The sequence below is a fragment of the Tursiops truncatus genome, chromosome 4 (assembly GCF_011762595.2).
Source record: "Tursiops truncatus isolate mTurTru1 chromosome 4, mTurTru1.mat.Y, whole genome shotgun sequence".
NCBI lineage: Eukaryota > Metazoa > Chordata > Mammalia > Artiodactyla > Delphinidae > Tursiops > Tursiops truncatus.
Window position 1 is genome coordinate 113,252,521 of NC_047037.1, and position 19,282 is coordinate 113,271,802.

At 34.3% G+C, this 19,282-nt stretch overlaps 1 protein-coding gene across 1 annotated transcript in view; it reads right to left on the minus strand.

Annotated features, from left to right (window-relative positions):
• ROBO2 (roundabout guidance receptor 2) overlaps nt 1-19,282 on the minus strand; it is a 197,957-nt gene that overhangs the window by 87,319 nt on the left and 91,356 nt on the right. Inside the window, exons 6-11 of the mRNA XM_073804650.1 lie at nt 16,094-16,218; nt 11,420-11,591; nt 6,711-6,916; nt 2,398-2,479; nt 1,801-1,963; nt 33-199 (exon numbers count right to left, since the gene is read on the minus strand). Coding sequence (XP_073660751.1) covers nt 33-199; nt 1,801-1,963; nt 2,398-2,479; nt 6,711-6,916; nt 11,420-11,591; nt 16,094-16,218 — 915 coding nt within the window. The remainder of the gene's footprint in view (nt 1-32; nt 200-1,800; nt 1,964-2,397; nt 2,480-6,710; nt 6,917-11,419; nt 11,592-16,093; nt 16,219-19,282) is intronic.

Sequence of the window (19,282 nt, forward strand, 5' to 3'; positions counted from 1 at the left end):
GAAACAGTCATGTTTGCAGCTATTGAAATTACCTTGTGTGCGCACAGGATCTGACATAGCACTTGGGTCACTGAGACCTTGAGGGTTGATGGCTCTCACCATGAATAAATAGATTGTATTGGGCCGCAGTCCTCTCACTGTATAGAGGGTGGTCTTTACGTGGTTTGCCACTGTCTGCCAGCTATTGCTCACTGATTGGCTGAAACATGAACAGAAATTTCATTTAAACAGCAGTCATAAGGTCTTGGAAATGGAGTTGGGTATCAATGACAAAGGTTAATGGCTGAAAATTAAACACGCACACACACAACGCTTGAAGTGTTCAGCCCAATAAATGAAACATTTGGATGATTTCAGTTTATTCAACAACAAAGCCGAGCCCACCTAACGGAAGTGCCATGCACAACAAAATTAAACTCAGCCCAGGAGATGTGATAGCCCTTTGCTAAAGCACAGCAGCCACTAAATGAATACCTGTAAAAGGAACAGAGGCCAAGATCACAACATCAAGTTTATACAATAAATATGGTCCTCGTAAATGTATATATATATACCTTGAAAAGAATTAACCTGTAGAAAGAATAAATGGACTACAGAGTAAATTATGCCAATACATTTTCCTGTTACAAGGTGTGTTTTCTTTTGCATCAATTCCACATGCAATATTATAATAGAGCCTTCTAAAACTACATATCTGTAAAAGAAGAAAGGAAGCATGTAATGAATATTTTCCCTTGGTCACATTTTTAATAAAATTGTACATTACACAGTATTGTGATTTACCACTTCGGAATGGTGAAATATTTCTGAATCTGTATGTGTGGACCCTTTAACAGTCATCTGCAGATGGGATGCCCTTTTATAGCACTTTGTCTAAGGTCAAATGCTGCTTTGGTTTAGAATGAGGAGGAAATGTGATTTTCAGAGCTGTCTGTTTATTTTTCAGAAGTCTTTTTACATCAAAGCATGAAACTTATAGAAAAACACTGTTTTGAAATTTGAAAACTATATATCGATCCTTAACTTTAATAGATTAGGGAAGCCTAAAATGAAAGTGATGATTTGTCCTAATGCTTAAAAAGGAGAGAGGCTATCACTATATTTATAGTGGCAAACAGAAGCACATTGAAACTAAATATGAAGCCACATTTTCCCATTAGTACAACTATTTTTTCAAATTCTCATAAAACAATTTTATACTAGTATTTGCTAAATTATAGTCTATATCCTTGAATTGACGGCAATTATTTCAAATAACAGTTGGACATATCTTTTCCGTTCAGCAATCAGAAGTGCATGTACTCAATCTCTTAATTGTAGCTTTTAATATTCTCTTAGGCATAGCCAATACACGTATTCAAATATATAGCATAAAACACTGGAATTATTTTAAATTCTGCTCTAATTATTAGGACGTAAAATTCCAAGCTTCCATGCCTCAATAACAGTTGCATAACTTAAAAAGTGCCTGTGCCTAATTAAATTATTTTCTGCTTAGTTCTAAAGCCAAAATTCACATCTGATAAATCCCTACAATGGTCAAGAGCTAAGTGATTATGTCATAACCAGATCCCTACAGACATAGGCATGGATAATGCATATTTAATCTTATAATTAAGGTATGAATGAAAAATAAAACTAAAGTCTATTCTTGAATAAAGTCAGATATAAAAGATAAATTCTTAAAATGCACTGATTAAGCATGTCCTTAGAATAAAACAGCAGGATAGCTCACTTGAGATTTTAGGATATAGGAGCTAAAGCAAAAACCCAATGGAGAAAAAAGGAACTGTCTCATACCTGAAAGCCTCAATGATATATGCACTTGCTGGTAGGGTTCCAGGGGTACCTGGTTGCCAGGACAAGGTGACACTGTTCTTAGTAACATCAGTGACCTGTGGTTTGGATGGTGGTCCAGGCAGGTCATTAAAATCATAATTTTTACTGATTGTTGCTCCAGACTCTAGAGGGGACAAATAGAAAAAGCTTCATTTCTGATTACATAAGCTGACAAAGATGCTTAAAAGGAAAACAGTCTATTAAAGAATTTGAATAGACAGTGAGCAATTCATCTTCATGAATCAAAAGTATATAAGTGAATATTTGATTTTTCCTACATATTAGTAAATATTTACTTTCACACATGATCACTAGAATTGCTTGTTCTTTAGACAGAGAAAATAAAATAACAAGATTATTAAGGACAAATGTATCACATTTCATATATGCAATGCTACGTACCAAGAGGTATAGAAACGAAAAAGTGGCGTAAAGCTTAGTTCTTACATTCAATAAATTTAAAATATTGATCTCTCTTTAACTTGTTAGTTGATAATGAGCTAATCACTGAAACTGGCTCAAGATTTCTTCTGTTAAAATAGTTCACAAAGAACCCACCTGTCACATCCAGCACAGCACTCCAGGAAGTCTCCCCACTTGAACTTGTAGCCACACAAGTATAAGTGCCAGTATCAGAAATCTAGTGTGCATAGAAGGGGGAGAATAAAATTGTTTTAATTGATTTGTAGAATAATTACTCAATCTCAACAAGGCAATATTTGACTGTGAAAATGTGATATATCACTTGGCTGTCCAAATTATACATTAGAGTCAATCATATGCACATGTAAAATATTAAAATAAGCTCATATCATGTATTTTATTCATAATGGTGATTCAAAGATTCTTATTATATTTCTACAACTAAATGCTATTTGTCTGTAAACTTTAGTTGTCTTTCTATTTGCCTCCATAGCAATCCCCTTATCTTTTAATTCCAGCTTATGTTGGTACTTCACTGTGTCAGAGTTAGATATGGATAACTCAGGACAGAAGTTTTCAGCATCCTATAAACATTCAGAGATCAGTAATGCAAAGCTGTCCTCTTTGTCATCAGTAAACTGTATTTCACAGAATAAAATATACCCAGGAGTAAATAAGCACTGAGATAATATGGGGGCAGATCTTCTTTTTTTTAAAGACATGGAGAAAAGTGAAGAAGAAATTTTGTTTTTTAAAAAAGGAAAACTAAACCTTTCCTTTTAAAGAGTGCAGTGCTCACTTTTATTAAAATTGTAGCAGTGTAACAGTGAATGAAATAAAGTTGTGTCATTAAAAACAAGCAAACGATACCCATGGAATCATTGCAATAGAGAGCTGAAATGGTCATAGAAATCATCTAATCCATAACACTTTTTAAAGCATACTAAAAACTGTCTTTCACTGATTACAAAAAATGTTTTTGTTATTCATTGAAGAGCGGCAAAAGAATTTGAGGAATAGTTGACAATATAATCAAGAGTTCCCTTTTGTAAATGTTAAAAGGCAGAAGATTCCGTGATTATACCTTGACAAAATCTTCAAGTTTGGTAATATGTAAATCAAAAATCCTCCCTGTGGTTGAGCCCCACGGGCTTAAATTGCAAACAACATTCATTCAGGTTAGTTTAGGGGTGAAGGAAAAGCGAGACTGGGAAGAGAAACTGATGACCAAACAGAATAAGGCAAAGCAGAAGATGTAGAATTAAAATTCCACGATGAGCGTGAGTCTAATTGTTGATAAAATACGGGAGGTCATGGAATATAATATCTGTTGGGTTCAAAATGTAAGTGTATTGATGACTCAACCTTCCACAACTGATTCTCGGGTAAATCATTAGTGCCTGGATGTTACTGCGGTTCCACAATTTTAATTGCTTTTAAATGGCATTATGTATTTTAACCTAAGTTTCAAATTACTCTGTCACGTCATTCTTTGCCATATTATGTTATCTCTGTACAATTGTCTTCTATTATAGTGAGGCAAGATGGGGGAATAGCCATTGTAGAAAGAGCCATTTTTTCAAATGTGGCTGTGCACGCATTATAGTCATTAGATCTTTGCTTTTAAGAAGCATCACTCACAAACTAAATATAATGAGCCGAGGCTGGATTTTAATGGGATGTTCATTTGAATATGGTCTGTGAAAGAGTAAAAAATTTGCATTTTATTATAGCAGTTGAACTAAAATGTAGCACTTGTTATTATGTGCAAATGCTAAAAGAAGAGTACTAGGTAATGCTTCTTAACTGCACCTCCTTGTCATTGTATGGAGATACAAGTCTGACATTAGCTGTGGTCGGTAGGTTTTAATGGTTATTGGAATATTCTCCTCAGAAGAAACGGATTCAGCTACCAATTACTGGACCATGAGAACACAGTGTTCATCACACTATTTTTCCCCCCTTGCTTTAAGTACTGGAAAAGAAAGTAAGATCTAAAGGAATATGATCTACAGAAACCCTCTCTTGACTGTATCAGTGAAGTAGTGTAAAACATTTTATTTCTGTTAAAGACAGTCATCTTACAGGAAAAATAACAATGTTTTCATTGTGGAGTTTATCAAAAGTGATATGAAAACCCTAAATACATTGCTAAAGCTCACTCTTGTATTATCATCATCATCACCATATTCATTTTCATTCCTTTAACTTTAAATAATGTCTTCTCTGGTCATGAGTGCTTGATATCTTTTCCATCCTTCTCTTTTCATCCTTAATCAGTGCTTTGAAAAAGACAAATGTGCTGGCACACTCTCTCACCTCCTTTTCTCCTTGTGTAGCTGGCTGCAGACAAGCTCCCAGGAGTATGCATATGCATCTCAGAAAGACTACTCAGAAGCCTGAGAGAGGGGCTCAAACTTTGTTTGACATCATCAAGCACCCACCTTTAATTGCTTCTTTTAAACACTATTGGGGGTCTTGACTGTTCAAGCACACTCTTTAATTCAGCAGTACAGTGGAAATGCATTAACCTCCATGGCCCAAGAAGTCTGCTTTTAGCTCAGAGAGAGCGATTAAATTGTTTACTCAAGGAGAGCTGGCATTAATTTTTTAATAACTCCCATTTTGTCCAAAGAAGGTTTACAATTAATTTACAATAAATAAAAAGACATTACTGTATTAATTTATTTTTCTTTAAATTGAATTTGATAGCATTTTGTCTACTTAGAGCAATAATTAATGCCTATCTCAAAATTAAAATAAAACAATATATACATTCATTATAGTAACAAATTAAAGATTTGTGTTTGTGTATGCATGTGGACACTACAAAAAAGTCATTCTTCCTTTTTGTTATGTGGCCGTATTTTACACATCTGATAAACATGTGCTTGTAAATAATTTACATTGTAAGAAAAAAACACTCCCCGTTGTGATCATTTGAAAATACACATAATAAAAATAATTTATCTTCCTCCTCAGGCTTCTGAATGGGAAAATGCAACACCTTTTTGTTTGTTTTTGAATCACCTTGGTTCCCAATTTATACCTAGATACCAGATGCTACTAATTGTTCTTCCACTGAATCATTTTCAGTCAATTTTTCTTCATGTACTATTACATCAACCACCCTAATTCTGACCCTCATTCCCAATCTTGTGACTATTCTGACATACTCTTGAGCTTTAGCATAGTGCTTGCTACATGGAGGGGAGGCTTTCTATATTTGGTTGAATGAACTGAATATACTTGTGGAGGGCAGGTGGCCCCCATGATAACATCCTTCTGGTATTCACACCTGGTGTAATCCCTCACCTTGAGTGTGTGGAGGACCTGTTGACTTACTTCTGGCCAATAGAATATGGCATGGAAGTGACAGGATGTCACATTTGTGATTATGTTATATAGGATTGTAAGCCTGCCTTGCAAAAAAACTCTCTTCCTTGTTGATTTTGAGGAAGCAAACAATCATATTGGGAATATCCACATGGCAAGGAACCACAGGCAGCCTTCAGTGAACAGCAAACAAGAAGCTGAGGTCACCAGTCTGATAGCCATTAAGAACTGAATGCCACTAACAACTATGTTGTTTGGAAGCAAACTGATCCCCAGTCCATTTTCAGATGAGACTACAACCCTGACTGTAGCTTTGTGAGACCCTAGGGCAGAAGACCCAGCTAAGTCATGCCCAGACTCCCACAGAAGGTATGAGATAATAAACGTGTTGTTTTGAGTCTAACAACACAAGTGTTGTGAAGTGTTTTCTAATACTGTTACACAGCAGTAGATAGCTAATATAATATTCAGAAGTAAACATTTATTTTGAGCTGCTCCTGTAGCAAGTCTAACTTGGTAATTTGGCAGGAATGGTCATTTTTCTATCATGTCATCTTCTGTTAAAAGACCAGCAATGGCTTGTTCTTGGGCACAGATTTAAACCTAAACTGCACAGCAACTTTACCTAAAATGTAAGATACTTTTACCAACTAGCCAAACCTGCTTCCTATGCAGTCATCAGTCTCATCTCTTTATTACTTTCCACATAACTGTTTGGCCGAGCCAATCTATCCACATTTCATTACGAACTTCCCTTGTTCATGAGAGTAAATCAGAAGCATTTCTCATTTTCAGTTATTTTAAATGTACTACTACTATCATTAACTTTATGTGTTTAACCTTTTTAGTTTCACTGATTACATACATATAGGATAGAATGAAGGAATAAAAAGTTTCTAGGCCTGTTATGAGTTTATAACGAACTTAAGGACAATGAACTTCCCTCTAATTTCAATTTGTCATTTGTAAAATAAGAAATAACAGGGTCTATAATAAAATGTATAGTAATTATGCAGGGATGTAAGATTTTAACTTCACAACACAGTGTTTCCCTAGGGAAGTACGTACTTCTGTGAGATGAAGATCCAAATACAAATTCCAACATTACTTACGCGTAAATTCTTAATCTGCAAGGTTCCTTGTTCTTGTATAGTAGCTCTTGGATCTCTACCCAGAAAAGTAAATCCCTCCTTTAGCCAGCTAATTACAGGAAGAGGGTCACCAGTAGCTTTACATTTCAGTAATGCTGTACCATCTACTGCTAGCGTTTGGTTGGCTGGGCCTTGTAGAATTATAGGTGGAGGTCTATCTGTCAAAACTAAAGGACAAAGATATTTTTCAGGATATTTTAATTTTATGAAATTTGGTAGTCTTTATATCATCAGTAGTCTTATATCAAAAGTAAGATTAAAGCCCCAAAGTCATACATATTACTTACAATTTTTTCTGTAATATTCTACATCCATTATAAATCTATCATCTATAATTACTATACATACACCTGTACATATTTTACTGAAGCCATACTATATTTATAACTTACTCTGAGTTACCTATAATTAAGATGATGATAAGATAAATTCTGACATCTTAGAAAGGTTAAATCATATTAAAATTAAAATGTTGAGAGCTTATCGTAATCATTTGCAAAATGGCCATTTTTTCTCTCATATGCATGTTTTAGAAAGCCTGTGGAATATCACATGAGTACAATCAATTTTCACTTTTGCTTTTATTATAAATATATGAGTAATACATAATTTTACCTTCATAGCACCAGTTGCTGGCTTTATTTATATAGACTATAATATTTTGATGACGTTAAAATATTAGACTATAAATAATTTATTTCTAAAATTGTGATATTGGGCTCTAGATTATAGTAATATAATGTGGATGATATAATTTAATTAGTCTATACTTTTAAGCAAAAAAATCTAAAGACCATATTTATGACATGACAAAAATAGCGTTTTCATGAAAATTTGTGTTTACATATATATCCATTTTTGTGATCATTTGAGTAAATTTTCCATAATTTCATAAACATAGTTCACTGTTTTTTTAATTGAATATTGATTTGTAGCAGTATCATCAGTGCCTTTAGAAGTATTATATAATGATTTAGGAAGTGTATCAGAATGTATAGTACTATTTAAATGGGAAATGAAAATATGGAATCAATTGGAGGCAGGCTTTCATCTACAATTCATTAGAAGACCATCTCACAATGAAACTGATATACCCAAGCCCAAGAAAGGATTTCGTAAGAGAAAGTTTTATAAACTTCACATAGGTTTTGGTTAATTACCCAAATATGCTCTTTATTATGTATAATAATAACAAATATAATATTTAAATATATATATATAAGTTCCACAAAAAGAAAAAGATGGTGAATCTGAATTATTGCTAAGCAACTGTGAAGAATGCTTTTTCTCAAGAAGGTCATCTTGGATTACTATGTACATAATCAAAAAAAGTCATTTTGCTTATTAATGCTCTAATTTCCTTTGTCTACCAACTTTTACAAATACCCATTTATATGTTTATATATTTCTCAATCTATATGTATTTTTATTTGTAGAGTTCACAGTTTTGGCGAAAGACATTAAATCAAACAGCCCTTTTAGAGGCTACCATGAGAAAGCCAACTGATCTTGATTTAAAATAGAGGTCTCCTGCATGTCAAGATAGAGTGGACTTCCAATCAACCTAAACCTGTTATATCAAAATATGTATTAAAATGTGTGTATATGTAGAAAACCTTATAAAAACCTAAGGAAAACAAGATTCTCTGTGTATTCTTTGCAAATAAAAATTAGATCCATTTAGTTCACTGCTTTTCTTGATCAAATTCTTCATTTTAGAAGTAAATTAAATAATCTTCAGAGAATGTGAAAGCACAATATTATACTAATTCTGACATATCTGGCAATAATTGTGCAAATAGATATTCAAGTTGAATGCTTTGTGGAATTTATTTTTTCTCTGAGTCAAAAATGGAAGGCCAATTCACCAAACATTATGAATAATTTTAAAATTCAGTAAGAAAAATGGGTCTGCATTACCAGAGAAGAAACTATTAAATTTTATATAATGTTACTTCTTTGTTTCAAATTAAATATCTATATAGAATTCTGGTAACGTCTTATAACCTGCTCTTACTGTCATATCCTTGAAATCATTATATATGGGCAAAGGACATACAATTAGTTTCTTTTTTCTCTTTTTAACTGCCCAAATGAGTAGCTCATTGTCTTTTAAATGAATTTGATCAAAACAGTAACTGAAAATTTCCTGGCCAGAAAGAACTTTCAGTTTCAAGGATGTTATGGGTGAAAGATGACCACAAGTTTCCATGACACTAAGGTCAGAGGTTAAATGAACATTTAGGGTTTCCAGTGATCTGTGAACAATTCCATGGTTTTCTCTAACTATGCATTGTGAATCCTCAATAAACCATTCATATAAGATCATGATGTGACATCTATTGTACATTTCTTCTCTCCAGTCCTTTTAGATTCTATTGGCTCTACTCAGAATTCTCATTACAATTTCCTAATTTTCTAAAAGAAGAAAAGAAATGAAGAACAGTGTTAATGAAATAATAAGAAGGTCTTTTAAAGGGATGTTTTGAAATTCAAGTGTATTAAAGATCTTAGCTCTACCTATAATAAGTAAAATTATCACTCAACAGCACCTTTCATCACCATTAACAATCTCATCTCATGTGAACACTTGAGTTAAAAATATTTCCAAGAAAGGAGTCTAAGTACAAAACTGTAACAACAGAAACATCGCTATAGATGTTTTGCTTGTTTTTCTGAACACGACATATGTTTTCATTCTACACTGGAATTTCATTTGGCTCTAAACTGCCCTGGATCATACCAAGCAACACGTTCAAAAGGGGATGACTTGCGTATTATTAAACTGTTAACCAGTCTGAAAAGTTCAAAACTATGAATAAAAGCTGAAGTCATCGGCCAATGTGGCAAGTTAATATTTGGAGACCGTTATTTATAATAAAGTGTGTGTGTGTGTGTGTGTGTGTGTGTGTGCGTGTGTGTGTGTGTTTAGGTCTTGAAGTTAGATTTCTTTACTGTCAAAATCAATAACTCTATAACCTCCATTCAATGTTGTTGCAAAAGGATCTTGACTTTGTGAATGCTTACGAAAGTAAAAATCAATGTAGCAATTAATATTCAAGCCACTTGTAACCAAATGTTCAGAGACATCTCAGTCAACAGATTTAAATTTCCTTATCACTCTTTTCAGTTTGACCACAGAACCAAAGCTAGAATTACTACTGGTCTGAGAGATTATGTCAACAACAAACATAATTTCTCAAAACAAGTTTTCCTTTTCATTATATCAGGCACAGTTTTGAATATCCACCTGTTTCATGAACCACATCAGTCATATCAACTGGCTTTTCTAAATCATCAACTTTGTTTCTACAAATATGGTTTGCCTTCTTCATAACACTTTCTTCATTTAGAAACATTTAAAAGTCTGTCTTTTGTAAAATACCATAAGCAGCTATAGTGGAGTTCGTAAGCATTATATTTGGAATCTTTCATAGTAGTATAGAATAAAACTTAGGTTTGGGCCAGAATACCTTATTTTCCAAGTATATGTTTCTAGACATTTTTTCCTAGTAGAAGAAAACATAGGAACTTAAAAAAGATTAATAATTATATTTTATTTATTTTAAAGAAATATGGAGGTTTGAAGGATCGACGATCTTGTCCATGTAAAGGAAGAATTTCTTGGCACCATTACCCTTGAACCTGACTTCTTTCAGTTCCATAGCAGTAAATCTCTGCTGCATCAGCAGGTATGGCCATTAACGACTCAATATCCCCTCAGCTAATGTTTGTCTGTTCTATTTATTCCCATTCCTGACATGGCGCTGAATCAGGCAATACCATGGGCAGACATTAAAAAAATACTGCCTTTCTATTAATTTTAAATGACCTTTTAATCTACATGTAAATTTGAATTGCATGAAAGCTCAGCAGAGAAAGAAGAGAATCAGAGAGGTCACAGCCCAAAGCTCTTTTATCGCAGAACCCAGAGGGGGAGAATCAGAAACCCCACAAATCTAAGAGGGCAAGAGAGATTTTTTAAATTTAAGATATCAAAGAATATGGCTTAAATTAATGCTCAGAGGTTCACAAATATCTAAAACTCCCTACGTGTCAATTGGGACAGAAAAGCTCTTGGGAAAAAAAAAATCAGACATGAAGAGTGCTGCATGGTCTTCAACTTTCACCTGAATCAGGTGCTTCAGTTAAGATTTGTAGGGCATACATACAAATAAAAAAATAGTTTTAGCATCCATTTGTAGTTTGGAAGGTATTTAATTAATTTAACTTAGTGAATGTATAATTAACACATCATAGGATGTCATAATGTGATTGGCTAAGTGAAAAGTCATCTCTGTTTCCACTGATAATAAAGATTATATCTCTCTCTCTCCTCTAGTAAAATAAGATTATTACTATCCATTAGAAGCAATCATATCAGCACAAGACTGAATAAAAATATACAGCTAACATTCCTATTTCTATTTCACTAAAATAATGCATCACTATATTTTTAAGAATAAAATAGATTGTGTTTGATGTTCTTCTTTGGGAAAGTAAATGGTATTAAATCAGGGAGAATTAGAAACTATTAAGAATGTTATTTCACCTAGATTCAAACTTAGAAGATAAGCATTAATTTTAAGGATTTAACTAAAAGGTCAGAGAATTTCATAGTTTTGATAAAAATCATTATTTTCAGAAAACAAATTCTAATAATATCACACCATCAGTAACTTCCAGCTGAGCTTTTGCTAAAATGCTTCCTGCCACAGTTAGGGCCTGGCAGATGTAGTAACCCGCGTCCGAGCGCTGAGTGTCGGTAATTGTAAGGTCCCCGGCTGGCGACACAGAACATCTGCTGTTGGCCTGTTGGGGTTGATTTGGGAAAAGCAGGTTCTGTGGAAACAAACACAATGTTACTAAGATTCTCTTCTCACTCAGAAGGAAAATTATATTAACAACAGCTACCGCAGTTAGAGAAATGTGGCTGGAAAAAGAAAACACAAAGATTTAAAAATACGGTACTAAAAGGGTTAAAGGCCACACAGTGAGTCTCACTGGGAAACTTTTTTCCCATCATGGGAAAATGATGTGCTCTAAGAAGCGAGCATGCTCTGGCTGAAGGAACAATCATCTAGGTCTGGATCGTGACCTTTTACTCTCTGCGTGCCTTTCTGTGAGTTACTGAACAGTTTTGAAATGCAGTTTCCTCATCTGTAAAATGGACATAATAATGCTCATCTGACTCAACTCATAAAACATCGTGAGAATCTAGAATGTAACATCAATTGTGTATGTGTTTCATAAACTGCAGATCACTAGAGAACGCAAAAATATTTTCTGCTGACCCTTTTGAATATTTGACATAAGTAACTCAATTTCTCCTAAAGGTATTCAAAAGTGTGTGACTGAGACTGACACAGAGAGACAGCTGAATCTCCTTCTGCTATAAGATTTTTGCAGGTTTTAACAGCTTTGAAAGGAGCTAGGTATAAAGGCTACCGTCTGAGCAAGCTTAACCAAATCACTGAAAATAAAAAGAAGATGCGGGATGTTTCTGAAGGATGCGTGTGATGGTAAAGAATTTCATAATATTACCCTATCAAAAAATCAAAGGTTCTTTAGTTTCCTATATAACTCATATTAATACAAGCAGCCAAATCACAAAATTGTGAACGTTCTTATAGGAGAGCAGTAATGTTAACCTGGATGACCTATGTTGCTTTACTGTTGTTCAATTAAAAAAAAATTTGGATACAATAAATTATATTGAGATATGCTTCCAAGTTGGATTATAAATAAGGACATATCAATTTTTATGTTGTATTTACTTACAAAAAAAGAACATTAGAACCCTCTGGGATCTGTTTCTCGACATAGTAATTAATTTTCCAGGTTTGTAATTAAACAGTTTCAATATGTTACAATCAGGAGGTAATAACATTCAATTAAAGGCATAAGACACATTTTCCCCTTAAAATATTTCTACCCTTGAAGTAATACCAATGAAAGAGGATAAAATAGGGTATTAACACTTTTCAATTACCCTAAATGACTTTAATCCTGCGAATGAGGTCCTACTTTAATTAGAAGCTCTTCTCTTTATTGCAACATGATGGATGTCCACTTTATTAGATTCGAGTGTGACACTGTAAGCCCACTTTACATAAACATACTACGTTATTAAACCTTTTCTAAAAGAGGTGATGTTTGCTAGCATGCCAGGAATATAATTTCAAAATGCTATTGCCTTCCTATAAAATTTGTATTACTATATAAGGCTAGACTATTTCATACATATGAAGCATAATTTGAGAGCAAGCTAATTCTCCTGTGGAATCCAAATATATTACTGAAATAAACCATCTGAAAGAGAAGGGTCTAAATTTTAAAGGCACTTGGAAATGATACAATAGCTCAAAGTGTGCACTTTCCTACAATTAGCCATTAGAATACTAATTTACATAGCACTAATACATCAGATGGGCTTAATTCTCTCCGGGATCTCTTCCTCTACAATGTGTTATCAGTCCACCTTCTAAATGATTCGATGACATGGAAAATGGCATATGATTGAGGTTAACCCATCATCTTTATTCCCTGTTTGTATGACATAGGCAAAAGAAAATGGATGACAAGCAAAACCCAGGAATTCTACAGAGCTCTTCTCGCCTTGAAGTGCCTGGGTATCCTATTAGTGCTAATTGGTATTATCAGCACATATTGAGGAATATGGACCATTAAGTCCAGGCTCTTAACTCTCTATACTGGTGGATAGTCATAGATCACTGTAAAAATTGGATACTGCAGACAGTAAGACTAATTTATTTTTCCTAATGTCCCAATTCATGATTTGAAAATTTACAATTTGCTCAAGCATTTCTCTTTTGTTCTCATTCACAATCTCCTTTCTCTCTCTCTCCCCTTTCCTCTCTCCCCCGACCCCTCTGTCTAATGTGAGGGAGATAGCTGAAATAAAGAAAAGGAGGCCTAAGATTATAATCAAATCAATCACCTAACTCGAAAATTTTTCCCAGAGATTAATATCTCTGGAATTACATGCCACTTTGTCAAATAAGAGAAAAAGAAATACTTTAATGCTATTTGATCATTACTTGTTTAAAAAACATTAAAACACAATGTAGCATATTTAAATATCATGCTCATTGGGCCACAAGACCAATACACATTTCATGCAATAGCGTGTATAAGCCTGAAGCTATTTTAGGGCACGTGATTTACAAATGATATAGCTGTATCTACACGATAACAAGTTATAATGAGATTTAACTCACTACATGGATTTAAAGTGTAAATCTGCAACAATCAAATTGCTTTATATCATTATATTTGTATCACTTATGAATAAATAATAAATTCACATAAATATCTTTACTATCAGTGGCTTGAGAAAGTAACTTCTGTGGCCCCCATACCTCCCCGAATGGGTGGAGGGAAGGAGCTACAGGCAGGAGTGAGAATCTTGACAGGCTACCAGGGCTCTCCAGGCTCATCCCCTCCTGCCTTCTCAGGCACGATGTGGGTCTGGGGACAGAGGTGACCAGAGTGGTGCTGAGCTTCTGTGCGTGGGCAGAGGGATACCTCTGGCCCTAGCAGCCTGACCTGAGCAGAAGCATGAACTTGCCACTTCAGCCAGGAACAAGGGAAGGCAGATGCATTCTGCATTTTCCCCATTTCTAACCTTCAAAATATGTAAAGCATTTTTACATATAAACTAATTTAATCACATAATCTTCATAATTTATGTGAAGTAAAATATATTATCCTCAAATTTTAGATTAAGAAGATGAGCTTCAGTAAATTTAAACAGTGCTACAAAGATTGTAAAAATTATACGGAGGGAAAATGGCTTTAGAATTCTTTCCTTTTTCAGGGCATGTGTGTGTATGTGTGTGTTCAAGTGTGTTATAGCTATATCATGTTGCTTTACACTCACTTTAGAGTTTGGGATGTTTTCATCTGAAAGCAATTTTTAAGTGAAGAATCAAGGAAGTCTATGAGTAGAAATCTATTGTATTGTTACTAACTGATAAAAAAGATGGCAATTAAGTCCTGGAACAATCCTGATGTGGGATAAGACAGTGGCCAGAACTTTACCTTATCCTTCTCATCACTATATTTACATCCCACAAATCATGGGGGAAGTGAATCCAACAAAGAGCATTGAGGAAAGGAAGAAAGATAATTTGCCCGTCCATACTGAGATGTTAAAACTGCTAGCTTGGGGTGGTACGGAACTGTATAGGAATTCACAACAATGCAAGATGACGGCTGAGGGAAACTTCCTGATGTCTCTCTACCCAGATAATCATACACGAGTTTTGATCAACAGGTTCTCTTAACTTAGTCGAAAGCATTTTCCATCTCTGGCAAAGTTTTTAGATTGCCTGAGACTTTAAATCATGGTTTTCATGTTTGCCCAGGAAATTCTTCCAGAACTTGGACTAACACCAGAGGGTGCTGACGAGGAACACCAGTAGGTCTCTTCCTGCGAACTATATGCCTCCTTCGGAACGCTTCCGGAGAGACTAGAATGAAAATATCTCTAGGTCCCTCAGGAATGCACAGATAAGTCTGTAGACAAAGAACTCAATTTCTGATCTGGTTTAGGCTGGAATTTCCACTCATTGCCTCAGAACCTAGAGGCTTGTGCTAGTCCAAGTTTGGACCAAGTTCTAAATGAGAAAACGGGTGTATTCAATTTGTTTTTAGCAGAGTCTTGAGAGATCATGCTGCCCAGAGAGGGCCCGGAGAGGACAAACCAGGGCACAGCAAAGACCAGACAAGTGTTGGTTTTTTTCTGGTATTTAATGTATTATTTCCTGTCTAACCCCACTATGAGGGAATCCAGAAGGGATGATGGAAGAAAATATTTCTCCTACTCAAATGGAAGCGTGCTTAAATTAACGGCAAAGAAAAGGTATTTATACTATATATCTATGAAAGGGGGTTGAAACTAGTTTCTAGGCTGATTAATAATGGAAATATTTTTGACTGTTTTACGTTTGCCCAGGATGTCCTAAGTGCTTTATATATACTAACTCACTTACTTATCCCAATGTAGCTCAATGCGAGAAAGCAAACTTACCTTTCTGTTAGGAGGTTTTAAACAGCTACAGGTTAGACTTTTTCAGATAATTTGGTTACACTGCACTGTATCTATTTGACGTAAGATAAAAATATTAGAGAATTAACACTAGAAAAAAAGAATGTTATATTAAAGCATCTGACTCCCGCTAATTTTAGAAATAATTGGTCTCTTTTTCAGAAATAAAATAAATTCAACATTGTTAACAAGAAAGGAAAGACAAACTTTGAAGGTCACTAGAGACGGGGAGTTCAGAGATTTCAGAAAAGCAGTCAAGGCTTACACTCACCTGGCTGCCTTCTTTTTGCCAAAAAACTGCTGGCTGTGGGTTTCCTTTAGTTTCACAGGGAAATGTCACTGTACGACCTTGAGCAACAATCTGATCTCTTGGCCTAACCACAAACTGTGGAGGAGCTATAATTTAAAGGGAAAGAAAGTGTGTCAATATAAACTGTTGACAAAGAAAAATATATCAAAGAGAAAATCTGATACTAGGTGGATTGCTCAGTGCCAGGCAGAGGCTACAGTTTTTGATTTAGTTTTAAGTATTTCTCAAAACACAATGGGGAAAGAAAAACGAGCACTCTATCAAATGTGAGGAAAGAAGTAAATGTATTCGTAGACACATTTTAAATGTACACTGTAAATCCTGCAGCCCCTATACTCGCATAGGAAAATAGATTTTTAATGATATTCTAAAGTTTTTAAGAAAAAACATGGTTTCCCAATATGGTCTTGTGTTTTGAATGAAGAGAGAAAAAGAGGCATTGCATTACTCAAATATCTCCTTCCTGTGAAATCAATCTACTAACAAACATTCATTGTTCTTGTAATATTTGCAAGACATTGTACTGGGCACAGGGATACCAGAAGGAATAAAATATGATACCTATTCTCAAAGTGCTGATATTCTAGACCTGAGGAATTGAAGTGTTGAAAATACCAAAGAATCAAAGAGATGGGAATTACATACAAAGATAACTAACAATATAAAGAAACATATGAAAGTGGTTGATTCTATTTAATTCATTTCATTTACATCAATAAGCATTCGACAATTACTATGTTCCCCTACTGGGCACTAAAGATACACAGATAAAATCATCTACCCTGCAGCCATGAAGGTACTCATAGTCTAAGAGAAAATACAGAACATGATCATGATGACAACAGCAACAGCAAAATTAAAACAACAATTCTCTAAGGCTGTGGTAAGTTCAATGATAGAGGTGCTCTCAGAGCACAGAGGAGAAGCACTTAAATTATAGTACACATCATAAGTGTGATAGGACTTCAGGAGAGAGGGATCGCTTTGTGTTAAGGTAGCTGTGAAATGCTTTGTTCAGGAGATGGACATTATGGAGACTTGGAGGAAGGGGTGGCATTTAGAGAAGTGGAGAAATGAACATATTCCAAGCAAGGAGCTAACTGAGCAAAGTGTAAGAAGCAAGAACGCATCTAGCATACAGTGTGTAATCCCAAAGGAATGGCAAGTCCCCATTGTATAAACAGCATTGGCTACAAAAGATAGATTCGTATCCTAAGAATGGCCTGAGAAGACAAACTGAGGATTTTATTCCGACTCTTTCTAAGCTGAGGAGTGATAAATGTAAAGCAAAAATTTTGGAAGCTTTAACCCTCTAATGAATGTAGTATATAGATTGTGAGCGAGACAGATCAGTGAATAAAGTAGGGAGTCTGACTAGAAGGCCAATAAAATGGTGTAGGCAAAAATAATGAGACCTAGGTACAAGGAACTCCAGTAGAAAATAAAGGGATGGGGTAAAAATGCTAAGGAAGTTCAGATTTAAATTTGGGGCTAATTATAAAGAGAAAGAAGAAAGTGAAAAACAGTAGACTGTGTAACTGGACGTTTTCACAAGGACATCTTCTTCATACTAAAATCCACTCCTGTTGAAGAGAAAACAGCATGTTTATTCTATGACTTTTCTAATCATCTGTTTCCAGTGTAACTCCTGGCTTATACTAGAAAACTTATGACCAAGAAAAAAACTTTAAAATGAACTCGAAGTTTTAGAACACAGTGTACATGGCCACAGTCCTAAAATTTGAACGCTGAAGAATTTTAACAGCAAGCACCATTCGGTAAAGTCCTTTACTCAGAATTCTTTCAGTCCTTTAGGAGTACATAACTGCAGGTCCAAGAATGGAGTAAATGTAGGGTATCCTCAAACATGCAGGATTTACAGTGTACAGTGCACATACAAACAGCAGCAGCATTTTTTCAAAAATCTCAAGAGATCTGTAGTGGCTTATTTTTTGGTGTCCTATTATACTGCCTCCTAATTCAACACATTCAACACACACCTCAGAGACAGAAGGAATAAATCTACTAAGTGAAATTTCTTCTACAGCTATAGATAATAGAAGACTCAGTTTAAAAGGATGAAGAACCCAGATTTATGGATCTATTTGAACAGGACGTGGTTTATGTTGCCCTGTATTTTTAGGAGATTACTTGCTTCTTATGATCTTCTTGTTATTTCTACACAATTCCACTGAATCAGCAGATACATTGATTTTTGTTCCATTTTTTCTAATACGAATGATAGTTTAAATCAACATTACAAAATTACTTTAGGTATGACTCTTAAAACACTGCAGTGTCTATTTTTCAATAGAGATGTGAAACCACCGATAGTTATCCCCAAAGATACTTAAGATTGGTCTCTATCATCTGTAATATCTAAGAAAAATTATATACATTAAAAAAATTTAAAGATCAATGTATATTTCTTTCCTTCTTAGTAATTCTATGAAAAAAGGTTTACTGTCAACATGGACACTAAGTAAGAAGTACTGAGTAGCTTAGCTTGTACCTCATTATCAAAAATAAAAACTAAAATAAAAGTCAATATAGTAAAAATCAGTTAACAGTCTGTGATGAAAATCACATACACAGCTTATTAGTTCATCTGTATTGCTTTGGACCAGAAAGAATTTGAAATGGTTCTCAAAACTAGCTAGTAAAACTAGTTAGTAAAAATTTAGAGCCCCATATGAACTATAAAATGCTTCTTTATATAATTTTTAAAATGTAATAACTGAGAATACACATGATTAAAATCATCAGACGAAACATCAAATGCAAGCAATGAAAACATATTTTATAGTTTTAAGCATATTATGCTTACTCTGTTTATCTATCATCTATCTCAGTAAAATGACCATTTCTACTTTAAATATTAAACTATAGACTTCTTAAATTTGATTTTTCAAGCTTTCAAAAACCTTTGGATAGATGAGCGATTTTGCAAAATGCTTTTGGAATCCAGATCCTACAATTTTAACACAGCTGCTAAAACATAACCCCCAAAATAAAGACTGGCGAATAACCACATCTATCGATCCACTTTTTGAAAAAGATGATTCATCTATTTACTCGTTCAAAAATGTATTGACTGGTTACAAACTATGATACATTCTGCTTGGTACAGGAGATAGAAAACAGAATAAA